General features: G+C 46.6%; 1 protein-coding gene and 1 pseudogene across 1 annotated transcript in view; one reads left to right on the plus strand and one right to left on the minus strand.

The window, feature by feature from the left end:
- Positions 1-26,913, minus strand: part of TTLL12 (Tubulin tyrosine ligase-like 12) — a 147,757-nt gene that overhangs the window by 35,073 nt on the left and 85,771 nt on the right. Inside the window, exons 11-12 of the mRNA XM_077637524.1 lie at positions 18,642-18,793; positions 8,801-8,879 (exon numbers count right to left, since the gene is read on the minus strand). Coding sequence (XP_077493650.1) covers positions 8,801-8,879; positions 18,642-18,793 — 231 coding nt within the window. The remainder of the gene's footprint in view (positions 1-8,800; positions 8,880-18,641; positions 18,794-26,913) is intronic.
- On the plus strand, positions 13,064-14,800 carry LOC144104482 (uncharacterized; annotated as a pseudogene).

Raw genomic sequence — 26,913 nt, forward strand, 5'->3', positions numbered from 1 at the left:
CTTTACGCCGACGAAATTAATTGTGCGCCGGGCTGCAAGTTCGACGTTCGCAACGGGTGACACAGGTGTGGCAGCTGCAGCGTCGCAAAATTTTCAGCTGTTCCATGCAATGTCGCGATGTGGCTGTTTGCGAAGTGCGGGATTTCGCTGCACGACGCTGTTAGAATGACGAGCTGCGGGACCGAAGCAGCGATCACGATGGCAGCACTAGTGAGGACGGCGCAAGTGTGGACGAGTAGTCCAGTGACTAATACATTTTCATTTTGGAATGTGCCCACGGGCGCTACCACGCGCGGCAGCCGATAGTGGCCGGCGATAAGCGAAGGCCGCAGGATAGTGATATCGCAATCTATTATTAAAGGCCAAGTGTAAACGACCTCCAAGTTTTTTTTTTTTTGTAGCGAGAGCTACACTGGGCTACCAGTCGAGCATTTCGCGATGGCTGGGAGAGGTTAGTTGTGCGCATGCGCCGTTACCATCGCAGCCAGAGAGGAGCAGCAGGTGAGGCGTGCGCTTTGCCGTCTCTGCGGCCGAGCGCCCGCTCCACCGTTAGAACGAAGCGCGCCGCGCGCTTCATTGCCGCCTCGCTGCTCTATCACCCAAACTGCGTGTCGCATGCTCAGCATTGCGTATAAAAGGTGGAGATGTAATGGGCGGTTGTATCACAACGTTTGACATGAATGCAGAGAAGGAGAGTCCAGCCACTGCTAAACGACGGTATAGACAAAAGAAGATTAACTCTTCCCATCTTGAGGTTGTCGCCTGGCAGTTAGCTACTCAACAGAGAGAATGAGCGGGAAAAGGTGAAGAGAGAAATGGAGACGCCCGAACAGAGAAAGGAGCGACTTGCCAAATGGAGATGCCAGACTGCCGAGCGCGATAGACGGCTCATAGCCGCCAAGATGGAGCCCAATGTCTCTCTTTGCTAAACATACAGTGACCACAATAAGCTCAGACAGGGAAATGTACCTCTCACTACGTATATCCTGGCATAGCCGAGCTAAGCCACTGCCAATTTTACTCGGATCGACCATGTTGCTAACGGGAACACCGTTCTTCGTACTGCAGGTTATCCTGGGTTCCGCTGCATTACGAACAACTGGACTCGTGTGGCCCCAAGGCGCTTGCTGCTGCGATGGAAATCGGACCCTCATCGAAAACGCACACATCTTGCTGTCGTCACCTGATGACACTTTTCTGGACATGCGTGTTCTTCCAGCGTCAACGTTCATGCATCGCACTGTGACGTCATCGGAGCCAACAGCTATAAAAGAAGCCACGCAGGAATACAGCTTCAGTAAGCACGGCGGACTCGGATCGACCATGTTGCTAACGGGAACACCGTTCTTCGTACTGCAGGTTATCCTGGGTTCCGCTGCATTACGAACAACTGGACTCGTGTGGCCCCAAGGCGCTTGCTGCTGCGATGGAAATCGGACCCTCATCGAAAACGCACACATCTTGCTGTCGTCACTTGATGACACTTTTCTGGACATGCGTGTTCTTCCAGCGTCAACGTTCATGCATCGCACTGTGACGTCATCGGAGCCAACAGCTATAAAAGAAGCCACGCAGGAATACAGCTTCAGTAAGCACGGCGGACTCGGATCGACCATGTTGCTAACGGGAACACCGTTCTTTGTACTGCAGGTTGGTAGTCATACCAGTACATTTCATAGTGACTGCCGCGGTATCGTTGTCCTACCGTGCCCCCATTGTTGTTTTCCTTTGGCATACGATTGTTTTGTTTATTGTAAATTGCTCCTCTGCGGCGACGTCGAAATGAATCCTGGCCCGTCTCAGAAGGAAATTCTGGAACAATTATTGGATGGTCAAGAGTCGCTTCAAGCCGAAATCACTGAAATTAAAACAGAGCTCGTTAAAACTGTAAATATAGTGACTGACCTGCAGCGTGTACTATTACTGATGGAAAAAAAGCTTAATGAACCGTCAACCCTCACCGATCCGCCTCAGCAAATCCACACAACATTGAAATCAATTGAAAATGTGATGGGATTTCAAGCCAAAAAAATAACCGATCTCGAAGATCGAAGCAGACGTTCGAACCTAATTACACACGGAATCGCCGAAGACCCTGAAGAGACTGAAACTACGCTGAAAGATAGAGTAATCAAGGAAGTATTTGAAGATAAACTGCAAGTTAGTTGCCAGTCTGTAGGGCGTATACATAGGCTGGGACGTAACAGCGGGAAAAGGCCTATAATTATTTACCTGCAGAATTTTGTAGAAAAAAAGACAATAATGGAGAACGTTAGAAAACTAAAAGGCTCAGGTATGTCGATTCAGAATGACTACTCGCAGTCTACACTGAAGAAGCGCAAACTACTCTGGGATAGCTCAAAAGAAGACAGGGATCAAAAAAAAAAAGGTTGCCCTTTTTCACGATAAGCTAAAAGTGGATAAAGATATGTTCGCCTGGGATGAATCCCAAAATAAGCGCGTAAAGATAGCCTCCTCAAAACCTAGAACACCTCAAGAGGACGAGGCATGACGTCACTCGGAACAATGCAAGCAGCTGCGCGTAATGAACCTTAATGCACGTAGTTTAGTTAATAAAACAGCCAATCTTGAAATAACCTTATCACAGCATGATCCACACATTACAGTGATTACGGAGACGTGGCTTCACAGCGAAGTGAATGATGATGATGTATTTCCTCCCGCCTACACAGTATTTCGAAAAGATAGAGAATCTAGAGGTGGTGGCATAGCCATCCTCATTAAGAAACAAATTGCGGCCGTCTTGCAGGACGAGGTACCAGAAATTGAATGCCTATGCGTAAAATTGTCTTGTTGGGGTCATAAATTCGTTTTATATGCTCAGTATAGACTTCCCGATTCTGGACCTGACTGCTTAAATAAACTACAAAATCATATGTCACAGCACGAAAATAGAAAAATTTTGTTCATGTTAGATCTCAACTTGCCTGGTGTGGATTCGGAACGCCTTGAGTGTTTTGGTGCTAACAGTAAGCATGCAAATAAAATATTTAATATAATGCTAACTCGCAACTTGATGCAAGTAGTTCACGAACCAACCCGTCAAGTTGGTTCCACGAAATCATTATTAGATCTGCTGTTCCTGCCTCGCAATCTTGTAAGGTTTACTGTCACTGTGGAGCAGGGGCTTTCTGATCACTGCCTAGTTAGTGCTTCCTTGCCTTTGGTACAACACACTAAAAACAAACAATCATCACTACGTTGTTTTAAAGATTATTCACATGCTAACGACGCATCTGTAACTGAGCATCTAGAAACCTGCTTTCTAGATTTCGATGATACTGATGTCTGCGCACTCTGGGACCGGTTCAAAAAAATTTGTTTTTATTGCATCGAAACTTTTGTGCCAAGCAAATATAGAAAAGAACGTAAGGAAACCCCATGGATGACACGTAGCATAATTCAATTCCGGCGAAAGGTAAAACGGCACAAGAAGAAGCACACAGACCCTAAACAGATTAAACATTTGCTCGACAATCTAGCATGCGCCATACGTGATTCTAAAGATTATTTTTTTAACACATCACTTCAAAATTTCATAAAAAACGAGCCAAGTAAATCTTGGAATTACATCAGTGAGAAAAAAAAAACCGTGACACAAGTTTCGGTGAACAACGCTATGGTATGTGATCAGATGGCCATTGCCCAGCATTTTAATGAGTACTTTCAAAGCGTATTTTCCGCTCCGAGAGCGTGTACCGCGAATAGCCGGGTGTATCATCTTTCTGAAGTGAACTTCATATCTTATTCAGGTGTCTTTTCTATGTTATTAAACTTAAAAACGAGAACGTCATGTGGTCCTGATAATATTCCAAATGTATTCCTTCGTCGTTATGCTGAAACCCTGGCGAAATTCCTCGTGATCAAATTTCGTGCTTCTTTGCTGACAAGCAAATTACCTGATGACTGGAGGACAGCCCGAATTGTCCCCGTTTACAAAAAAGGAAATCGTCTTTTGTTGCAAAACTATCGTCCCATATCATTGACTTCATCGTGCTGTAAGCTACTAGAGCATATAGTTGCACACTGTATGAATGAATTTCCAGAAAAAAATTTGGTCATCAACGAATTCCAACACGGGTTCAGAAGGGGTTTCTCGACAGTAACACAACTGATTACGGTAATTAACTCATTCGCATCCTGTATAGATAGTAAGGGCCAAATTGATGCAATTTTTTTAGATTTCAGCAAGGCGTTCGACAAAGTTCCTCATGATAAATTAATTCTAAAAATGAAACATATTGGCATTCCTGAGATTTTCATAACTTGGATAACCGCATACTTAAAGGACCGCAGGCAGTTTGTTGAAGTTGGTGGACAATGTTCGGGCTCTCTTCCAGTTTCATCCGGTGTACCACAGGGAAGTGTCTTGGGCCCTCTGCTTTTTCTTTTATATATTAATGACATTGTTCAAGTAATTAGCCCATCAGTGCATATTAGATTGTTCGCAGACGATTGTATATTATTCAAAGAAATTACTAATAGGGATGACCAGAATGTTTTGAACAATGCTGTGAACAATGTTTTGAAATGGTGCGACCAATGGGGCATGGTTCTCAATGCTGACAAAAGTGTGTATCTTCCGATAACAAGAAAAAACATACCACATAGTTACACATACAAATTAATTTCGTCCCCTCTTGAACAAGTATCTAAATCCAAATACTTAGGCATAACTATAACTAGCAAATTAACGTGGAACTTGCATATCAATAACATTTGCTCTTCCGCATTTCGCAAATTGTGCTGCTTAAGACATAAACTGAAGAACGCGCCTCCTAACATCAAGCTACTTTGTTATTCTTCTATAATCAGACCAAAACTAGAATACGCATGCGTAGTTTGGGACCCGTATACTAAATCTAACATAGCCAATTTGGAACGAATACAGAGAAAGGCTGTTAGATTCATCTTTAATAAATATGAAAAGACTGACTCCCCCACCACTTTGATGGAAATTAACCAAATTGAACGACTTGAACTCCGAAGAAAAAAGTTCAGGTTAGAGTTTTGTTGCGCTTTTATTAGAGAACAAATTTGGTCTGTACCCCTCATTATACTTAAAGCCGTTATCTGCCAGACAAACTCGACATTACCACCCTAGTTTTCTAACCCCTATATTCGCCAAAACAGACACCTACAAGTTTTCATTTTTCCCACGAACTATAATAGATTGGAACCAAATAAACCAACCATTGCCCCATGAGGTCTAACCAATTAGTGCTATTTCTGTCTATTTTCCAGTGTTATTTCTTTCTTATTTCGCTCACTTGTACGCTCACCCTGCTTGGACTTAGTGTCCGCAGTATTTCATAAATAAATAATAAATAAATCTTTTTTCAGAAATGTGATGTTGGGAGGAGGGGGGGGTCGACTTACATTCGAGTCGACTTGCAATCGTGTTAATAACGGTACCAGTCATTAGGACAAATAATTGCAGATCAATTAGTTAAGTGTCCAATGCTCTGAGGGTATTTACTGCAGTAATTGCCAATAGGATGAGAGTGACATTAGACATCAATCAACCAAGGAAACAGGCTGGCTGGAGGAAGGGTATTTCATCTGAAATAATACCACAATCACAATCCCAAAAATGTCTTAATACAAGTATGACCATCATTAATATACAGTCAAACCCACTTATAACAATACCGCTTTTAACAATATATCGGATATAGCAATGGACAGCCGTGGCACCGTCACCTTTGCAATGTGTTCTATGGTAAAATAAATCGCTTATAAGAATGCTATCATACTAGATTGTCGGTTATAACAATTAAATGTAGTCATTTGGAGCCAACCATCAAAGAAAAAAACTCGCAAACGCAGCTACCACGCCAGCCAAACTACGCTTACGGCGCAAAAAACGAGCGCGCGTATGCGGAGCCGCCCGCACAGCGGCCACAGCGGCTGCGAAACGATCATGTGACGACGCATACGAGGCGAGGTGCATGGGATGAGCCGGAGAAGCTTGTATGACTCGGAGAAGGAGAAAAGACGGGCACTTTCCTCTGGGCAGAGGTGGAGAGGGTAGGGAGGCACTTCCTTTTGTTGCTTTTGTATCCGTGTGGGGAGCAGTCTATTCTGAGGGTGCGCCGCCCGTTGAAAACGCGTCACGGCATTTCAGCCCGGGCTGCCCCATCTTTCCCACTTTCTTTGGCTCCTGCTTCACGAGCTGCACATGTTCCGAGGGCAGCGTACAGCGCCAAAGTACGTGCGTTGCCAGCGTGGTTTTTATCATCTGCTATCACTGGCCTCGGTCCTGCTGGTTCTGCAAGCCCATCGGATCCCTCCCCAGAGTTCAACAATGGATGATTCTCCTTCAGGAAGCGCGGCCAGCGTGGCTCTACCGGATCAACTGCCGCAGAAGAGAAAGCGAGCGGCAATATCTTTGGAAACGAAGCGGAACGTTTTGAGGGAGCACCGAGGTGGTGAAAAAGTGTGCAACTTAGTATGCAAGTACGGCCTGTCACAGCCGACGGTTTCAACCATTATCCGCAACGCGCTCAAGATGACTGAAAACAAATGCCATGCTAGTGCTGGCCATGCTATGGAGGACGGCCGGAAGAGGATCCGGCATGGTGCCTACAAAGACGTGGAGGAGGCACTGTATCAGTGGTTCCTTAGCGCACGTGCTATGAACTTGCCAATTAGTGGCCCGATTTTAGTGGAGAAGGCGAAGCACTTTGCGTATCTCCTTCAAAACACCGATTTCCAGCCTGGTGGTGGCTGGATTCAGCGCTTCAAGGAGAGGCCCGGAATCGCCTACAAGGCAGTCGTGGGCGAGGCAGGGTCGCTCGATGTCGACGCTAGACGGAAGTGGTTGGAAGAGACACTGCCGTACATCCGTGAAGCATATGCGGACCGGGACTTGTACAATGGTGACAAGACCGGGCTATTCTTCCAAATGCTTCCGTCGAAGACTCATGCACTCAAAGGCGATCCCTGTAAGGGCGGCAAGCAGAGCAAATTGCGGGCGACCGTTTTCCTCTGTGCGAATATGGACGGCAGCGACAAGTGCCCTGCCTTCATAATTAGAAAATCTAGGAATCCCCACTGTTTCCGTGGTGCTGCGAGGATTCCAGTTCGTTACCGTCATAATAAGAAAGCGTGGATGACGCATGAACTTTTCCGCGAGTGGCTGTGTGAGTTCGATCAGCGGATGCAGCATGAAGGCAGGAAGGTGGCATTGGTCCTTGATAACTGTACTGCACACCAGACTGCCCAGAAGCTGTCGCATGTGAAAATTTTCTTCCTGCCACCGAACACGACTGCAGGCTTGCAGCCCCGCAGGCGTGATTGCGTGCTTCAAGGCGTTGTATCGCCGGCGTGTGTTGAGCAGGCTTGCTCTTAACCTGGACATTGCTGTGCATGAATGCCGACCCGCGACAGACTTTAAGATTTTGCTCCTGATGGCTGTTCAATTAATTTTTGGGGCATGGGCAGAAGTCAGCTCCTCCACCGTCATGGATTGGTTCCGAAAAGCGGGCTTCGCCGGGGATATCAGTGACGCGGAGTGTCGCGAAGCTCCTGCCGATGGAGCGATTACAGAACTTTGGCCTACGGTGTGCGGTGATGACGGCGACGCGGAAAGGCTTGAAGAATTCTTGCATGCCGACGATGCAGTCACCACAAATGAAGAATTGACTGACGAGGCGATCGTTGCAGCAGTCACCGGCGCGGAAGACGATGACAGCGGCGATGACGAAGATGAACCGGAACCTGTACGCGTTGTCTCTCATCAGGAGGCCTCAAGAATGATCGAGACCCTGCGGGACTTCATTTTTGCAAAAAACCTTTCACTCGGACATGTCCAACATTTGGATGCCCTCCAGAACGATGTCGGCAAGATTGCCGCGAAGCAGTCGAAACTCACCGATTACGGGATTGTTTCAGCAAAGAAGTGAGAAATGCAAGCTATTTTTCCCTATTTAAATGCTTTCAAGTTTTCATGTTTTCTTTGTTTTTTTTTTCGGGCACTAAGAGATTTTTCAAGCTGAGAGGCAGCCGCAGCAACCTTCTCGTATTTTTTACAATGCCCCTTTCGCTGCCACCAAAACGATGCCTCGGCAGAGCTCGCATGTCCCTTGCCGTCCGTGACCCCTCTTTGCAGTTGTTATGCTTTTTTTCGTGCAACTTGTTTATAACAATTATCGGTTATAACAATGGAATTTTCATGGCACTTCAGTTAGACCTGGCGTAGTATTGCTTTTGCAATAAAAAAAAAAATGTCAAGCTGGCTATGAACGCAGAAACGAGGCTTGGGTCGATGAGAAAGAAAGACAGTAAAAATGCTGTGATGAGTAGCGAAGGGAAGAAAAGGCAGTGCGCAGCACGGCACGACAGTGCGAAGCACAGGGAAGTGGCAGCAAGAAACGAAGGCGTGACAAACTGTGTGAGCGGTACCACCGCACCTCAACTGTGCCGCGCAATTAGTGCCTCTTAAACGACGCTGAGGCTGCGCTGTATTTGTGCAAATGCGGTACTTCCACAAGAAGAAAACAAAACCGAAAACGTGACAACATGAAATACAATAACTGAAAATAAACGATTATCACATAAAGGGGCATTAAGAGCAAGATGGAAAGCATTTGTGAGTGTTCCTTTTATAAACAACCAACACTGTGTTTAGTAAGTAGCCAATTAATTACCAGATAGCCTCCTCAGAGCCATGCCACCACCAACAACTGATATAGTAAAGATTTTGCTGGTCCGAGTAACTGTACTATGGAGGGGTTCCACCGTACATCCATTAGCGTGCAGAAAAAATTACACTTACCTGCTGTGGTCCCGATGCAGTGTAGTTCATCACTGTGAAGTGCTTCTCGTAGTCATCAAAATCACTTAGTGAGAAAGGCCTGCACAAGTGAAATGAAAAAAGCATTTTTTTTTTATCAGAAGCCATCTTCTCCCTCACAATCTGTTTTAAAGGCCATAAAGAGCTTCACACAACTGCAGACTCTGCACCCATCAACAGCCCCCATTTACCAGTTTCATACCAGACTTAGCATGCTTCCCTTATAGGGACCTCGAAATGATTTTGATGGTCATATTCTAGTGCAACAGATGTGTAGAGGGTGGTGTTTGTGAGTATTTGAGTCAAATTTAAAAGCTCCATGTGGACTCTCATCATTTACAAAATTTTAAAAATTGCTGCTCACGGTAGTGCTCAACCGATCAGTGCGACACCTCATAGCATATTCTTAGCCACCACTACCCCGATGACGTCATTGGGCAATCTGGGTGAGCTTTTTCATTGGGTGAGCCCAGTTGACATGGGCAGGATGGGGCTAGATTGGGCGCGGAGGGGTGCAGTCCCGACCTGTTTTTTTTTTTTCTGGTGCGTCGGTGTGTACGAGTTGAGGCGTGTTAGGAGGAGCATGATTTTTAATCTCCTATATCTTCTGTGCTAATAAAGCTAGCTTAAAAATTTTTTCAGTGCGGTGGCGAGTGACAGAATACTGATTGCTCGTACAGTTTTCCTAACCTCAGTAAATATCATTTCATGGTCCCTTTAAGATCACTCGCCAAAATAATAAGGGACTGAAATAAAGCGTAATCGGGGCTTATGCACTTACTGCCCATACGTCCTGTGACACAGATCCAATTCCAATGCGCCAAGTGTTTCAGTGCTGCAATTATAATACTGTCTCATGGTAGTGACTGCGGCTGAGCACCAAGAGGACAGGCAAGCTCAGAACAGCGAAGTTCTGGGCCAGTTGGTCCGACATGCTCAAGGGGAAAAAGAACAGCGACAGTAACAGAACATAGGAAGAGAAGTGGACAGGACGAGCAGTACCGCCGTCCTGTCCAAGAGATCCGACGTCCTGTTCCTGTTGCGGTTATTTTTACCCTTGACCAAGAGGGCAGCTTGAGGCTTTCAGAGGGAACTGTTCATTAGGTGAACCCTCAGGTGAACTGAACGCAGTGCTGGGAACAGCAGCAAGTGTGCCTGGCAGCTGTTGAAAAAAGAATCACCGCCGCGCTCAATTTAAGGGGCCCCGAAACAAATTTTCAGTACATTGTTTTGCCTGTTGGTTGCATAGAATGAGTTATAGTGATGCTATTAGCATCGGTCGTATCACGTATACTGCGGTTTTTAATATTTTAATTAGCTCGCAAAAAGAAATTCGAGGCGCTGACGGTGTCACCATACAGCGGCGGTTTTTAGCAGCGGATATGACATCACTTAGGGCGAGCTTGATGATTGGACAGAGTAAATATACAGCAAATTGTGTTAATAACTAAAGATACGCTTTGTCAAGTTTTTGTGTTTTATATTACATTAACAAAACCGAATTGTTTGCCCTAGATAAAAGCACTGTAAATAAAGTAAAACAAAATACACCACTAGAGGCTCTGGCTACTTTTTGCATCGAAGGACTTTGCGCCTCTCTGTAAACATCCTACGACCTAGCACTCATCACTTATGGCTACTCTCTATGTATCCGAGAGCGGCTTTGCGGAATCGTTCCGATCGAGCCATTACACTCTATAAGCGTTCGTTTCGGTTCCAAGGAAGGATGCACTCGTTTCACATTTAGTAGGCAGTGCGCATCGTCAGCTTGTGGAGGATCACCGGGCGGCGGCGCCACGTTCCTGTCAACAGCGCGCGGTCCTTGCTTGCTGTGACCAACCAGCGCGCTAGGAGCGACGAGCGATGGTTGGCAGTAAGCAGTAGTGGTACGCGCTATGCTAAATGTGTCTGATATTTTACGCAGGCTGTCACAGCGTCGCAGTATCTTATGCTCGAGTTAGGATCCATAAGCAATGGTGTCTTCGACTGGTCGCTTTAGATCGCTCTAGAGCGCTCTGAGAGGCAACCGCACATTCGGCTGGTCAAAACCGGCCGCTCTGACTACATTCGGCTGGCTCTTTCTGAGCGCACGCCTCCAGCTCAGAGCACTCTGACGCGCTCCGAGGCTCCGTATATCCCGCCGCGCTCTTGAGAGCACCCAATCTGTTTCGAACAGCAGCCTGGAAAGGCTGACAGTTGAGGCCGTGTATTTGTCTTTGTGCCCCCGTAGTGTTTGATGTTAACCCTCCCAGGAGGGATGCCCAGGCCACGTATGCCGGGCAGGCACAGAAACTAACCTGGATTCCACGTGAAAGAGCCACTTCCGCCATTTCGCGAAAGCGGTGTGAGGCCTCGGCGTCCCCTGCGCGTAGGCTTTTGACGCAGTAGTAGCGTCCTTGCTGTGTTGTGTTTTGCGGGTGCCGCGCTGTGTGAGGCAGAATGTCCAAGAGATGCCGGATAACTACGCTAGGAACGCGGTCTGTGTTGCTGTCGCATGACAACAGCGATTCCAGCAGCAGCTCAGACGAGGACGACAGTGCTATCCACAAGGCGACGTTCGAAAAATGAGCGTCCCGTCCCGTGGGACGGAAAGCCGGGGTAGCGATCGATACAGGTTAAGCGGCGACCGCGATGCAAACTGTGTGCGACCACGTGCGGCTAAAGGTAATCAAGGGACCTCACGTGCGGCTACTGTTGACATCAGCAGCGGTGCCGCGTAGTGGTTCCGGAAGTTACGTCCCCCTTCTGCCTCCTGCGCTTCCGCTCTAAACTCGCTGACCATTCGGCTTGACTAGTCTCGCTATGCGCTCAGAGCGAGAGCGGCTCCCACTCTGCCAGATTCTAACCAGATCGCGGGAGCGACCAGTCGAAGACACCATAAGAGAATATCACTGATCAGTGTTCCCTTCTGCGCCGTCGACGTGACGGTGAAGCATCGCTGAGTCAGCTGAGCGTTCCCATGGTTGTTGTAACCATGCAAACGGGGCTGCCAGCCTTGGCATGAACGAGTTACAGAGAACAGGCAACCATGGAGTGCAAACTTCTACCACGTGCTCAGATAGGCTGTTTTGATTGGTCGCTCAAAGTGTCTACATTGGGAGAGTGAAATGGGAATGAGAAGCTGCGTGAAAATCGAGTTGAGGGCAGCATTTTGTTTGCTTGTATTTTGAAATTTCTTTATTGAATAACTCCCGTTCCTATGCATCGATTCTCGTAATTCTTTTTGAGTCAGCATCTGTGTGACATAAAGAATCCATCTGAAGTGTAATCGGCATCTGTACAAGTGGTGTTTCGCAGCCTCTTTAAGGGGGGACGCGGCCCTTGAAAAGCGAAAAATCGCGAAAAAGTCGATTTTTGGAAAAGTGAATATTCTGACAGTTTGTGTCATAAACTACCTGTTCTGCAAATATCAACGCCTAATTCGTCGTGAAAGTACTTCAAATTAAATATCGACCAAGCCGAGGCAGCCGCTGAGCTGCGAGAAAGCGCCAAAAATACCCCAACTTCGAGCGCATACCGTTTCTCAGCCAGCGAACAGAGCGCCGCCATCTTGGTCTTGTTTTGTTTGTGAATTCTTGCTCTTTTTTTTGCCTCCTCCGACGACCGCGGCAGCAGCATGGTGGAAGCGTGGCTCGCTTGTGATTAGGGTCCTCAAAGCGCCTTTCGAGCTTCCCACGTTTGAAATGCGAGGCTGTGATTGGGCGAAGAGTGCGCTCCCATGAGAACGGGGGGTTCGCGCGGCCGCTATTGGCTGCTGCACGCGCTGACGAGGCGGTCCCCTTTCGGCGGCGGCCGGCGCATCGTCCGCACTGGCCGCCATGGCTCTTTCCTTTTTTCGTTGTTGGCGGTCTTTGTGGTTTGCGCGCTCTCTTCACGTTTCGCCAGGTTTGTGTTCGCTGTTGTCACCGTCTTTACGATATCTCGCCGTGCCGCCCGAACAGTTTCCTGCAGATTGTTGCGCGGTCAGTCACGATGCGTCCAACAAAGCGAAAGACGCTACACGCGTTCGGTGCGCGGATGCGTGCTATGAAGTTGGTTCGTGCGGCGAAGAGTGCCACCAACAGCCACTGTGTCGATGCTTCCAGCCGCGTAGCTTCTGCTACACCGCTACCAGACAGTGATTGCGTCACCACTTTCAGCGACGTACCAGCAGCTTCTTCGGTGCAAGAAAGCGTTGCTTCGGGCACGCCTTGTGTACCGAACTCTTCAACCTCAGCGATTGCGGCCTCCAGCTCCGGTCTGGAATCTACCCCGAAGCGTGACAACGCGTCGCGCGCCGTTCACTTGGAAACGCATTTCCTGACGCGCGAGGAGATCGAGGCGGCAGATGCACAACGTGCTGTTGTTCAAGAAAGACTTGGCGCCATGCCAGCGACACAACGGAAGTTTGAAGCGATGACGCCCGATCCCAGATCTGCCACCGCTACAAGTGAAGGTGCGAAATTTTGCCTTGTGCAAATGGATACCCTAAGTGACCTGCTCTCTAGCACCTTGTGCAAGCATTGCCTTGCGCCCAGGTTGACCGTTCAAGAAGGCACCCAGCTTGGACTGGCAACAAAGCTTGAACTAATGTGCCCACATTGTGGGATGGTTGCAAGCTCATGGAACTCCCAACGACAGAATGAAGCAATGGCCTTTGAAGTGAACATAGGAGCCGTTATGGCAATGAAGCAGATTGGCAAGGGCCAGACAGCTCTCAACGACTTCTGGGCAACGATGAATGTATCTCACAGAGGGCTTCATCATAGCACATTCCAGAAGCACCTGAAGAAGACATTCAGGGACAGAGAGATCCAGTGCATGGACAAGTTCTACGCCGAATCAGCTGCTGCAGTGAAGGAGGTCTACAAGGAGATGGACCCAAGCTTTTGCAGAGACATCACTGTAGCATACGATGGAACTTGGCATAAGCGTGGCCACACATCCCGCATTGGAGTTGGGGCAGTGATTGAGTACCATACAGGCCTCATCATGGATGCTGTGGTTCTGTCTAACCAGTGCCTTGGTTGTCAAGTAGGACCAAAACCTGGAGATGCAGATTACTCAAGCTGGCATGAGCGTCATGTTTTCCACAAAAACACTGATGCTAAATCCGGGAGGATGGAAGTAGAAGCAGCTTTGATTCTTTTCAACCGTTCAGTCTCAAAGCACAACCTGCGTTACACAACGCTTGTTTCTGATGGAGACAATGCCACCTTCTCAGCCCTTGCGGAAGAGAACGTCTACGGACTAGTCCCCATTGTTAAAGAAGAGTGCCTCAGCCACGTCCAAAAGAGGATGGGCACGGCACTGCGGAACCTTGTGCAAAAAAGTGAAAAGTCACTGGGAGGGAAGGGCAGGCTGACAAAGGCTCTCATTGATAAACTGACAGACTATTATGGCTGGGCCCTGAGAAACAACTCCAACGATGTGTCTGCAATGCAGCGTGCAGTGATGGCATCGTACTAACATGTCACATCAACTGAAGAGGAGCCTCGCCATGACTTCTGCCCAGAGGGTGCCAACTCGTGGTGCCGTCATAAGGTTGCCGAGGCAAGTGATTCACCACAGCCAAAGCACAAGTATAGCCTTCCAGGCTACGTCGCTGAGGCTATGCTGCCTATTTACCAGCGCCTCTCGCAGGCTTCTCTTCTGCAACGCTGCCTGGGTGCAAAGACGCAAAATGCGTCCGAGTCTTTCCACTCTGTCCTATGGTCCCTGATGCCAAAGGAGCAGCACGCGTCTTTGATTGCTGTGCAGACAGCACTGCATGAAGCAGTGCTGAGATATAATGCTGGTTGTCAAAGGACCACCAGAGAAATCTCTGTTGCTCACACCTGGCCACCTAGCCATCCAGTGAGCTGCAGAAAAAGATGCCCTGCGCATGGACAAGGCCGAGAAAAGGAATCGGGTGAAGAATGAGAGGCGGCAAAGGAAAAAAAGTGTGCAAGGACACCACCAGCTATTCTGCAGGGTCACTTTAGACCTAGGAATAGGTTTGAAACTTTCTCGAGGGCAATGTTTAGAAATGACTTTTTTCCTGGTGTGGCTGCTCATTCTGACTGCATTTCAGGAACCACTTATCGGATTTCCATGTTTTTTTTTTTTCATTTCGTACCTGAATAAATTTCTGAGGGCAAGACAAGCCCACTTTTTCAAGTTATTGTATCTGAAATTTGTCATAAGCAATTAAAATTTACCTAATTAAGGTCGAATTAGTGACACTAAATTCAGTGCTGTGCAAAAATTTTTCAGCAAGGAAATTCAGCAAAAGGGCCTTGTCTTGCCCTGCAGTACCTATCTAGCAATAATCATAATGAATTTCACAGTGACAGCGCTGTTTTCAAAGTCTCCAGGCCTGGAATAAGGGACCTATGTGAACCATTTTGATATACTCCCGTAACTTTAGAACCAGTGTGCACAGGTTCATGAAACTTGGTATTTCTTCAAATGTTTGTGTTCTGAACCTACCCTAAAGATTTCATTCAGATATCTCAAGAAACAAGAAAGCTGGTGTTCTCGCAACCTTTGAGGGCTGTTTTCTCAGAATGTATTTTTTGCCTGGCGTGGCTGCTCATTCTGGCTGCTGCTCGGGAACTGCTTATCGGATTTCCATGGGTTTTTTTTTATTCCGTACCTGAATAAATTTCTGAGGGCAAGACAAGCCCGCTTTTTCATGTTATTGTGTCTGAAATTTGTCATAAGCAATTAAAATTTTTCTAATGAAGGTCTAATTGGCAACATTAAATTCAGTGCTGTGCTAAGCTTTTCCAGCAAGGAAATTTAGAAAAAGGGCTCTCTCTTGCCCTGGGGCACCTATCCAGGAATGACCACAATGAAGTTCACAGTGCCAACACTATTTTCAAATTCTCCAGGCCTGGAATAAGCGACCTATGTGAACCACATTGATATACTCCTTTAACTTGAGAACCGGTGCCCACAGCTCCATGAAACTTGGTAGTTCTTCAAATGGTTATGCTGTGAGCCTACCCTGAAAATTTCATTCACATATATCAAGAAACAAAAAGTTTGTGTTCAAGGGTAGCCTCCCCCCTTAAAGCTGACCAGGAACTTTTAAGATGAGGCACGAAATGTACTGACAACAATCTCGAACAACACAGAAGCAGCTGCGGGAGGCTACAATCTTGCCACAGAAATCTGGTTGCCTCTTGCATGTCGCAAAGAAAGCGATATGGCTATGTGACGGCAGCTTCGAGCATGAACAAACAGGCATCATAAAACTTCACCCCCAATATGCTATACTTGCATGAATGTGCGCAAGCTTTTTTTTCTATAGCTCACCAGTATAAGAACGTATCTCGCATTATATTTGGAAGGTGCTCCCCAAGATAGCTACAGTGAGCTTTACCACCAGACTCGCGAGCTGATAGAAGAAGCCAATTCTTCGACAATGTTCTTTGTCAATTCTTCGGCCCTCACCATGTGGCGTGCACGTGCAAAGGTGAGGGTGCCTGTAGACATGGAAAGAAGGCAGTGCAGGACTTCAAAGAAAGAAAAGGCACTGAAAGAGGTGAGTGGTGTAAAGAAAGGAAGGGAGGACAAACGGGCACAGAACTAGGTGGCACGACACATGAAGCCGCAGTGCATGGCAGTGGCGGCGGCCACACAGCCGGCTGGTCAGGCATGAATTTTGCTCCATATGATCAGCAAATAAATCCGCAAATGCCAACACCTCTAAGCTGTCCACTTTTTATTTTTATCTTAATTTATTTTTAAACATTATTTTACTTTTAACACTACTCTAAAAAAATAATTTCTTTGTTCCAGCAAGAAGCAAAGCAGCACAGCAAAGGAACAAGATCAGAAGCAACTCCTTGGCACTTTGCCACGTTTGCTATCTGTATATCTGGATTGGCTAGGAACTCGTCTTGGATGCTTTTAGCTTTTCTTCCATTTTCTAAGTTTATTTTTGTTGTTAAAGATCATTTTAAAGCATGTTTTATTTTGCGCTATCACATCAAAGAATTCATTTTGCTTCTGAAAAAATCCAAAAGTTGCGCTTGTTGTCTGCTGCCATTTTTGTTCCTACAAGTGACACCGCTTTCACGTTTAGCAGTGCGTCATCTAAAGTGTCACCCAAGGCGCCAAAGTGCACTCCCCTAAAGTGCATTTAACTTGCCTGCTTGACAGGGATATAAGAGTGCAGCCATTTTCTTGTGTTCACAGTCTTGGTGTAGGGGCACGCCTCTCACGTGCTTCAATGCTACCTTTTCATGTGTTTGAATGAAATGACACCATGGATAAGTGGACCCCGCCTCATTTCATAGCAGTGCATCTGGTGGGGAGTTTGTTCTGACAATGCACCTTCATCCAGAACAGCGCAACACACAATATTTATATTCATTCTATTTATATTCATGTATGACGGCTGAACACCCCTGTACCACCCCCCCCTTATGTAATGTCCCTGACGGGACCCTTCAGGGTTAATAAATGATGATGATGATGATGATGATGACCATCTACGCAGGGACCCGTTCCAGAAGCTGCAGATACCACGTCCTCAGACTGGTGTATGCCAGCGTGCTGTTTCCGACACGTGCATGGTGCCTTCACCGACGTCTTTTAACCACGGTATTAATTCTCGCACAGTAAAATGGGCTTTTTTCCAGTAGGACACCCCTCTAACAGCCGCCTTCTGGGACTACAGAGTTGCCCCTTGGAATATAAATGTGAAGGAAGTGGCCATTATAAATACTTTGAGGGAAAATCAGTGCGATACACAAGGACGATGAAAAAGATGGAAATACAAGTGCTGAATACTGGCATTCGTAGCAAAAACTTGGAGGCCATTTTAGCCACATTCTTAAGGGGGCACACTGGTCTTAGACCTATTTTCCTTATTTTTAGTCCAATCGTAATGAAACTGTATCACATTGCAGAGTTTTTTATACTGATTTCAAATATGAAATTGCTTTTTAATTAATTCATTAGTTCCTAAAATAATTAATTTTACTTAGTCATTTCTTAGTACCTTGGTACAAGAAAAATGGCTCAATAAAAAACAATTTCTAACCCATGGCTACATAGTATGGTGAGTAAAGAGTGCAATAATCAAAGCAGTTTTCCCATTTTGCCCTCATTAGTAATTTTGCAGCACTTAGAATAGCAGCATTCAAAGTGTGAATATCGTGCATCGGTAAACTTTGCAAAAATTACAAATTCTGAAGCGTGACTGAACAACTGTGCTTCGATTATTGCATACATTGTGCCTTCAGCTTGCCTTAGCAAACAATATGACATGTCTATCTGTCCTAGACGTCGAGATACTGACGTACTAAGGCAGCCAGGTGTCCAAAATTTTCACGATGTTAAATCGCCTGCTCCTGAACAAATTGAGCCCACACAGTGATCTAAATTTAATATTATGGTCAAAATACCAATTTTCTGGAGGAGAAAACTGGTAGAGTTGAAGAATAATAGCTATAGGCTCCAAAAATGTCATTATTAAAAAAATTGATTTTTGGGTCGTTTTTTGGTCCCAAAGACCAGTGTCCCCCCTTAAAGAATAAAACTGGATGCAAGACATGCTACCCCAAGGCCACTGAGGTACATTCATTCGACTTGCTTAAAGGGAGACCTTGTGCTTGTGGTGTATCGCGTGGTCTAAAGTGCCTACTGGAGTATGCCAATGAGTGTGTGTAATTAGATACTAATTAATAAATAAAGTAGCAAATAACCTCTAACGCTGCTGCATCATACCCTTAAGGTGGCGCTTAAGTGTCTCCTTAATTTTTCGTCATTCTTGTTACAACAACCGCGACGCTGCAGCTACCAAGAAACATGCCCCCGTTGCCGTAAAATAAAGTCACAGAGCACACACCTGTTGGCGAAGCGAAGCCAGAAGTGGCGGTAGGCGTAGAGCCGCAGTGGCTGCACACTCAAAAGTACAACTACATAGCGGAAGTCAAACTTGACCATCCCGGCACCTTCCCGTGGGTATAGCACCGGGTCAGAGACATATTTGCACGCCACCTGCCAGGGGAAAAAGGCAGCATCTTTTAAAACATGTATGCAGCCATAAAAAAAAGCTCTTAAACTCTGAAAAGTAAGAAAAAATTTTCCCAAGAGTGCGTTTGTAATGAAATACGTAAAAGCACATTAATTCGAACTCGGTTAATTCGAACTGACGCCCGGATCCTGACACAGCCCTGTGCATTGCAATAGGGGAAAACTCCCGATAATTCGAACAAGTCGGCATCTGCAACAGTTAAGTCGAACTAGGAGCCACTGGCTGACACTGCTCCTCACAGATAGAAGTTGACCCATAGCGAGTAAAACACGCTCCAAATTTACCAGAGATGTAAAACAATGGAAAAGAAAAAAAAAACAAAAACGAGTGCACGAGGTTTGCGGAGCCCGCGTTCCGGTGCATGCGGTAGCAGGTTTTTGCTGCAGGAGCACTCGCCCGTGCTGCTGATGGTTTGGCGCGAGCCGTTCCAGGTTTTCGTTGTGCCACGGTCACTGGGTCGCGATCACATGGTGTAAACACAATATGGCGGTTCGGGCAGTGACAACTTTTGTTGGTGCCGCCAGCTTTGTGGACAGCAGAGTGGAGACATTGAAGCCCTCGAGTGACACCGATATAATTGAGGCTGCATGACCCCAGCAGACGCTGCAGGGATCACGTGCGGTGAGAACAGCCGAGAGTGATGAGTCCGACGGTGGCGACGAGACTATGCTACCGCCAAGTGCACGTAAAGTAGCGTCGGCAAGCCGCGTCAGCGAGCCGCGTGAGAACGGCGACAGAACGGTTGTGGAACGCTGGATGAAAAGAACTAAAATGAAGATACCAGCCTGTGTGTGCATCCTTTCTGAAGACCTTGAGAAAGAAAGATGGCCAACGTGTTGCTCAATCAAGAAGTCCAAAAAGAGAGGAAGGCATCCAGCAGCCTTCTTCTCAACCATGAACTGAATGGACTTTTCTATGGCATTAATGTGGTCTATAAAAGCAGCCAAGGTGTCCTTCGTGATTATGCAGAAGTAATCGTCGATGTTTCGTAGAAAGTCCTTTGGGTGCGGCTCAGAAAAAGCCAGTGTACGATCTTCTAGTGCTTCCATCATGAGGATGGTGGTTGTTAGTGAGACAGCTCTGCCCATGGCAGTACCACGAACCTGTTCATAGAGTGCACTCAGAAAGGGAAAGTATGTTTCTCAAGCCCAGGCAAAACTGTAACAGCTTCAGAAGGTCCCGTTTATCGAAAGGGTCCTCTCACAACGTCCGCTGTCGTACTGAAGCGTGACCGATACAACTCTACCGCCAAGTCTACACAGACAGCGGTAAACAGCATTTTGACAACAAAGACGTCATAATTTTGTTGTTGTCCATCATGACTTCACATATCTTTTCAATGAACAATAGACTTACGTACAAAAGTTGAGCCCTTTCCATCAAGTCATGCAAAAATCTTGTGCGAGTAGCCAGACTGGCGGCGTTTAAGGACAAACATGTAAAATCTACAACTGGTCTCATCGGGATGTTCTGCTTATAAATCATTGTGGGGCCATATAAAGCAAGTGCTTATCCACTGTGAAAAAAGAGGGTGAAGTACGACTAGTGTTGTGGTGGAAAAGTGTTGGTTAAAAGCCTTTGGAAGTCTCCTTCTACCTTCAGCGCAGGATCTTGCTTGAGCCCCACTTACATACTGCCATCCTGCAGTAGATCTGCCATTTTTTCAAAGTAGTAATTTCAGTCCCCAGCAGCTGTGGAGCAACTGACCACGGTGGCGGTCAGACCTGTGATGCAGCGGAGGGTACTATGAACCTTTGGCTCCAGACAGGCCGCCATTTGAACCTGAACCTGGCAACGATTAACGCTAGTCTATTAACGAGTTAGCGGTAAGAAGGAAAATACAGGAATTCGGGATATCGCTGTAGAACAGATATTCAGCTTTAACTGATGAAAACGACCTTAATGTTCATACAATGAAGAATAAACTGACAGCTATCATTAAAGAGTGCGCAACTCAGGAAAATGACCTTAATGTTTAATCTGACAGCTATGATTACGGAGTGCACAATAGAAGTGTGCGGCAGGACGGTTCGACAGGACACCAGCAAGCTATCTTGGGAGACGAAAGATCACATTATGAAACATCAAAGCATGAGGGCGTTTCACCCTACAGAGAGAATAGAACTAGCAGAGCTACCAAAGTTAATAAATAAGCAGAAGGTAGCCGACATAAGGAAGTTTAATATGGAGAGAATAGAGCATGCTCTAAAGAACAGAGGTAGCCTAAAAGCAGTGAAGAGGAAACTAGGCATCGATAAAAACCAGATGTACGCGTTAAGAGACAAGGAGGGGAAAGTCATTAGCTATATGAATAACATAGTTAATGTAGCCGAAGAGTTTACACAAATCTATACAGTAGCCAGTGTAATCAGAAGTTGAATGAGAAAGAGTAGCACACAGCAATGTGTCATCCCGCCAGTAACGAAAGAGGAAGTAAAGAAAGCCTTAGGAGCAATAGAAAGGGGAAAAGCAGCTGGGGAGGATCCAGTAACAGCAGATCTGTTGAAGGACGGAGGGGAGGTTGTGCCAGAAAAACTAGCCACCCTGTATACGCAATGTATTATCACCTCGACCGTACCAGAAGGTCGGAAGAACGCAAACATTACCTTAAATCATAAGAAAGGAGACGCCAAGGACTTGAAAAATTACAGACCGATCAGCTTACTGTCAGTCGCCTACAAGGTATTTACTAAGGTAATCGCTAATAGAGTCAGGGCAACCTTAGACTTTAATCAACCAAATTATCAGGCAGGCATTAGTAAAGAATATTCCACAATAGATCATATTCACACTATCAATCAGGTGATAGAGAAATGCGCAGAATATAACCAACCTCTATATATAGCTTTCATTGATTACGAGAAAGCATTTCACTCGGTGGAAACCTCAGCAGTCATATAGGCATTGCGGAATCAGGGTGTAGAAGAGCCTTATGTCAAAATAGTCGAAAATATCTATAGCAACTGCACAGCTAAAATAGTCCTCCATAAACACAGCAATAAAATTCCAATAAGGAAGGGCATCAGGCAAGGAGACACGATCTCGCCAATGCTATTCACTGCCTGCTTACAGGAGGTATTCCGAGGCCTGAACTAGGAACAGTTGTGGATAAGAGTTAATGGAGAATACCTAAATAATCAGCGACTCGCTGATGACATTGCCTTGCTGAGTCACTCAGGAAGTGAACTGCAAATCATGATCAATGAGTTAGACTGGCAGAGCAGAACGCTGGGTGTAAAAATTAACATGCAGAAAACCAAAGTAATGTTCAACAATCTAGCAAGGGAACAGCAGTTCACAATTGCCAGTGAGGTCGTGCAAGTGGTAAAAAAGTATGTTTACTTAAGGCAGGTAGTGATAGCTGATCCGGATCATGAGAGGGAAATAGCTGGAAGAAAAAGACTGAGTGGAGCGCATATGGCAGGTTCTCTCAGATCATGAATGACAGTTTACCAATTTCCCTCAAGAGGAAAGTGTACAACAGCATAAGCTTACCGGTACTCACCTACGGGGCAGAAACTTGGAGGCTAACGAAAAGAGTTCAGCTTAGGTTAAGGACAACGCAGCGAGCCATGGAAAGAAAAATGATAGGTGTAACGTTAAGAGATCGGAAGCGGGCAGAGTGGGTGAGGGAACAAACACGGGTTAATGACATCCTAGTCGAAATCAAGAGGAAGAAATGGGCTTGGGCAGGGCATGTAATGCGGAGGCAAGATAACTGAAGGTCCTTAAGGGTGACGGAGTGGATTCCAAGAGAAGGTAAGCGTAGCTGGGGGCGGCAGAAGGTTAGGTGGGTGGATGAGATTAAGAAGTTTGCAGGCATAGGATGGGCACAGCTGGCAAAGGACAGGGTTAATTGGAGAGACATGGGAGAGGCCTTTGCCCTGCAGTGGGTGTCGTCAGGCTGAAGATGATGAATTTCGGGCCTTACAAAAAATAACAAATACGAGATATGCACTACGAAGTTCTTCCCGAAAGGGTGACAGCATCACAATGGCCCTGTGCAGACCTATAGGTGGTGCATGTTGTGCACCTGAAACCCTATTATAATGGTCCAGTAATGAACAGTACTGTTTGAGTTGTAAACGTGTATTTTGGTTACGCTTGTTAACGCATGCTATTGTCTGCATTTTCAGTGTTTATTTTGGTCGTCTTTCATTGTCCTTTTAAGCACTGGGTAATGCCTATTCAAAGGGTCTACTTTCTGTTTCGTAACTTCGTCTTGAGCGCTTCTTTTTTCAGCTTTTACAGTAAGGCATCTGCGACTGTGTTAATGATCAAAGTCATCACTCAAGATGAAGTTACCAAACAGAAAAGTAGGTAGGTCATAATTCCTTATACCAATAACGTAGCGCACAAGTTGTAGTGAAGCAAAAAGTACCTGTGGCTTCCCCCCCCCAGAAATCTTGCTTCCTTGTACTGTAACACTGACCCCATGAAGAAAAAGAAAGCAGAATGCAAAGAGAAGCATGCAGTTCCATTTGTGAAGTGTGCAGTGGAATTTGTGGATCAGATACCTCTTAAGTGCGGAAAAATGTACAGCAATACTTCATTAATTCGTTTTTTTAGAGACACGGAAAAAACAACCTGGATGTAATGAACCTCCATATAGCGAATTCTTCGACTTAACGAAGTTTATTAATTCCCCAACGCCTCCCCCACTGAAGCGTGTGCATTTGAGACCTCCATGTAACGAACGTGTATCGGCAGTTGACCTTGACATAATGAACTCTCTAAGCTTGTGCTGAGTTACGAAATTTGGCAGAACAGTTTCACGACGATAAAGCATCAACTGACATGAAAGGGATGCCAGCGATCACAATGGGCCATCATTGAGACAATGCGTTGTGCTCCGGCACCGTCGGCGCATCTCCGCTCCTTTAGGCTTTGGAACGCCATTACTACGTGGCTCTACAACAGTTCATACTCAAAAGCAGCGAAAAATGATAAGGCATAGCAAAAACAAAATGGCACGAGCAGTGCTTGCTCATTGCCACAGCGCGGTTGCTCACGTTATTCCGGTGCCAAAAGCTCATGCGTGTTGGGACACTGGGGCGGGGATGCCGGAGAGCGCCAGAGACGCAAGGTGGTGAGTCCGTTTCCTGGGGCAACAGGCAAACCGAGAGAGGGAACATGCGGGAAGAAGCATGTGCCCCCGCAGCCTATCTACGGTAGCGGCACGACTGCGCGCACTCTCCTCTAGGTCGGCCGCGGTGCCCCACCTCTCCCACTCTCCCTATGGCGTAGCAGCGTTGCGCGTGTGAGCAGGGTGAGCGCGTTGCCAAGCTGCCAGCCTTCGCAAGCCAAGTGCTCGTGAAGCCACTTCCTCCGCCATTTTTCGCTCTCCTAGTGAGTACCCAATGTTTTAATGTTGGTATATTTTGGTGCGCTTGTCTTCGCAGCCTGTGGCGCAGACGTCTACAGCAAGGAGGTACAGCTGCACAGCGCATATAGTCCGGCTGCGGCCTGAGCGAACGTAGCCAGGATGTCCTCTTCGTCGCTGCTGCTGCTGCCGTGAGGCTTTTCGCTGCCCTCCACTTGGGCCAGAATTTCAGCAACACTTTGTGGCTCGCAGGTCAGCCCGTTGTCATCGATGGAAACAAATTCTGCAAATGTGCCATCAGCACCGGTGGACAAAAACTCTTTGTTAATCTCTGCACAATCCTCACTGACACTGGGTTCCAAAACCTTGGCCTCTGGCATAAGCCACAAACCACACTTGTGAGAACAGTTCTGCACAGTTCACTAATTACAGATTCCCAGGAACTGTTCAAGTAGTGCACTGCGTCAAGCAACAACTGCTTCCCGGGGTCCTGCTGTCGGGAGACGCGAGCGAGGAAGCACCGCACAATGCACTTCCTGTACATGTGCTTCACATTCCTGATGATGACAGCGTCCAAGGGCTGGAGATGACCAGCTGTATTACTAGGCCGAAAAATCACTCTGATGTTCCGAAGAAAGGACGGGTCCTTTGAGTGAGCCACGCAGTTGTCCAAAAACAACAAGCCAGACCACCCTCTCGATCCGAGTCGCCCATTGAGACAATCTCAGGAAGACTTCGAAAATGCTACACGTCATCCATGCCTTCGTATTGTTTCTATATATGCAAGGCAGACGTGTGATGTTGCACAAGCACAGCAGACTTTTGGCTTTTCCAATTACCCATGATTTCAGCATATCGGCCCCGTCTTCACAGCAGCAAAGAACTGTTACATGACCTTTGCTTACTTTTCCGCTGTGGCAATTGTCCCTCTTAAGGCACAACGTTTTGTTTGGCTGCACTCTGAAAAACAGGCCCAGTTCATCGGCACTGTAGACGTCGCGCGGATGATACGCATACAGAATTCCTGGGAGCAGTGAAATCCAGTTTTCAACATCAGCAGGGGATTACCATCTGCTGCTTCGCCGTTCACTTGCCGTGCCGATAGGTGATGGCATGCCTCGTGCGAAAACGGCTGATCCAGCTGTTTGAGGCGGCAAAATCATCAATTCGAGCATGCTATCTCCATCACCTTTTCGCGAAGAATACTGCTGTAAATGTTCACACCAGACATCCTCACTTGTTTGAACCATTTCAAGATAGCTTCCTCCAGATCGGCATGCCTGGCTCCACGGGCCTGCTTTGCTGCTGTGCCAAACACCAATAATGCGTTCCCTTCAATCTCTTTCTGCTTCGACACGATCCTGTTGATGGTTGATGCCGGTAGTCTGAGGTCATTGGCATTATCTATGTGTTTCCTTTTTGGATTTTGATCCACGACAGCTACGATGTTTACCTTTTCTTTCAAAGACAATGGCTTGCGCTTCCGTGATGCCATGGCTGCCAGGAAAGGATGCAACGGCACGTGAAAAATATGCGAATAGCAAACTGGCAATGGAGGCTTCCCAACTCACAAAAGGGGTGCAGACACTGAGCAGCGGTGACGATGATAGTGTCTGCAAGCTTCGATAGGTGATTAACAACAAAAAAAAAAAACGCATCGACCAAAAGAAAACTGTGCCGTCAGCCCTGCAGTAGATTAGATGAAAATTTTGTTGGGTTTGTGCATCCCAAACTTGCCGCCAGTGTTTATGATGCTATGTATTACTGATAAAACCAACCCAGCGTGGGTGCTCGCTTGGCTGGCACCATCACGGGCGCTTCATGTTTGCTGCGATAGTGAATTCACTGACTGGAAGGTCAGCGCGGCCGTTGTTGGACTGGATTGACTGAATGCCGGCCGGAAGGGAGTAGGCAAGGAGGAAAGCAGCGTCGCCGTGCGACTTTGGCAGGCAGAGCACTACGGCAAAGCCGGTGTGGCGGCCTACTTGCGCCATGCTCATGCTCTTCATGTCGCGTGCGCCTGCTTTCAGCCTACTCATAGCTGAATGCATCTTCTTGTCTTCGCGAAAAGTATTTTACGATCAGTTTTGTAAAATTCTGAATGTATGTTGCGGGAAATTGTGTTATCGGGGAACATATTAACCGGGAAACAAATACATGCAACTCTATGGGGCATTTTTTGCTGGTCGCGATTTTGATCGTATGAACCGGGAAGGTATCAACAGGGTTCTAGTGTAAATCGGCCAAACTGGTCGCTGTATTAATGATCACCTAGTAAACCATAATCGTGATTTAAGTAATGGCATGGGATCTCATTGACCACATCACTGTAAAGCCTGCGGTGTCAAAGATGAACATTTATGAAGCGAGGCTTAAGGAAACTAAGATCTTAAACAGGAGTAAGGACAAGATAGCCCCTGCACTGGTTGAGGCACTCCATATAAAAGGAAACAGTAGTGAATGTATAAGCACCTCATCACTTACCATTTATAATAATGAAGGTGCAGTTTTACATACAGCAGAACCCAGCTGTTACGTTCCTCAGTACTGCGTTTTCCTGGCTGTTATGTCGTTTTCATCCCGTCTCGGCATAGCTCCCATAGCATTTAATTTACTGGGAACCTTGCTGTTAAGTTGTAGCTGTGAAAACGTTCCCACATGATACGTTGCAATCTGGCACCCCGAACCCACCCGGGCTCGGGGCACCAACTGCCGCCAAACAATATGCGCCAACCGCCATTTTGACTTTTGACGTATCTT

Source organism: Amblyomma americanum, chromosome 9 (assembly GCF_052857255.1).
Source record: "Amblyomma americanum isolate KBUSLIRL-KWMA chromosome 9, ASM5285725v1, whole genome shotgun sequence".
Classification (NCBI taxonomy): Eukaryota; Metazoa; Arthropoda; class Arachnida; order Ixodida; family Ixodidae; genus Amblyomma; species Amblyomma americanum.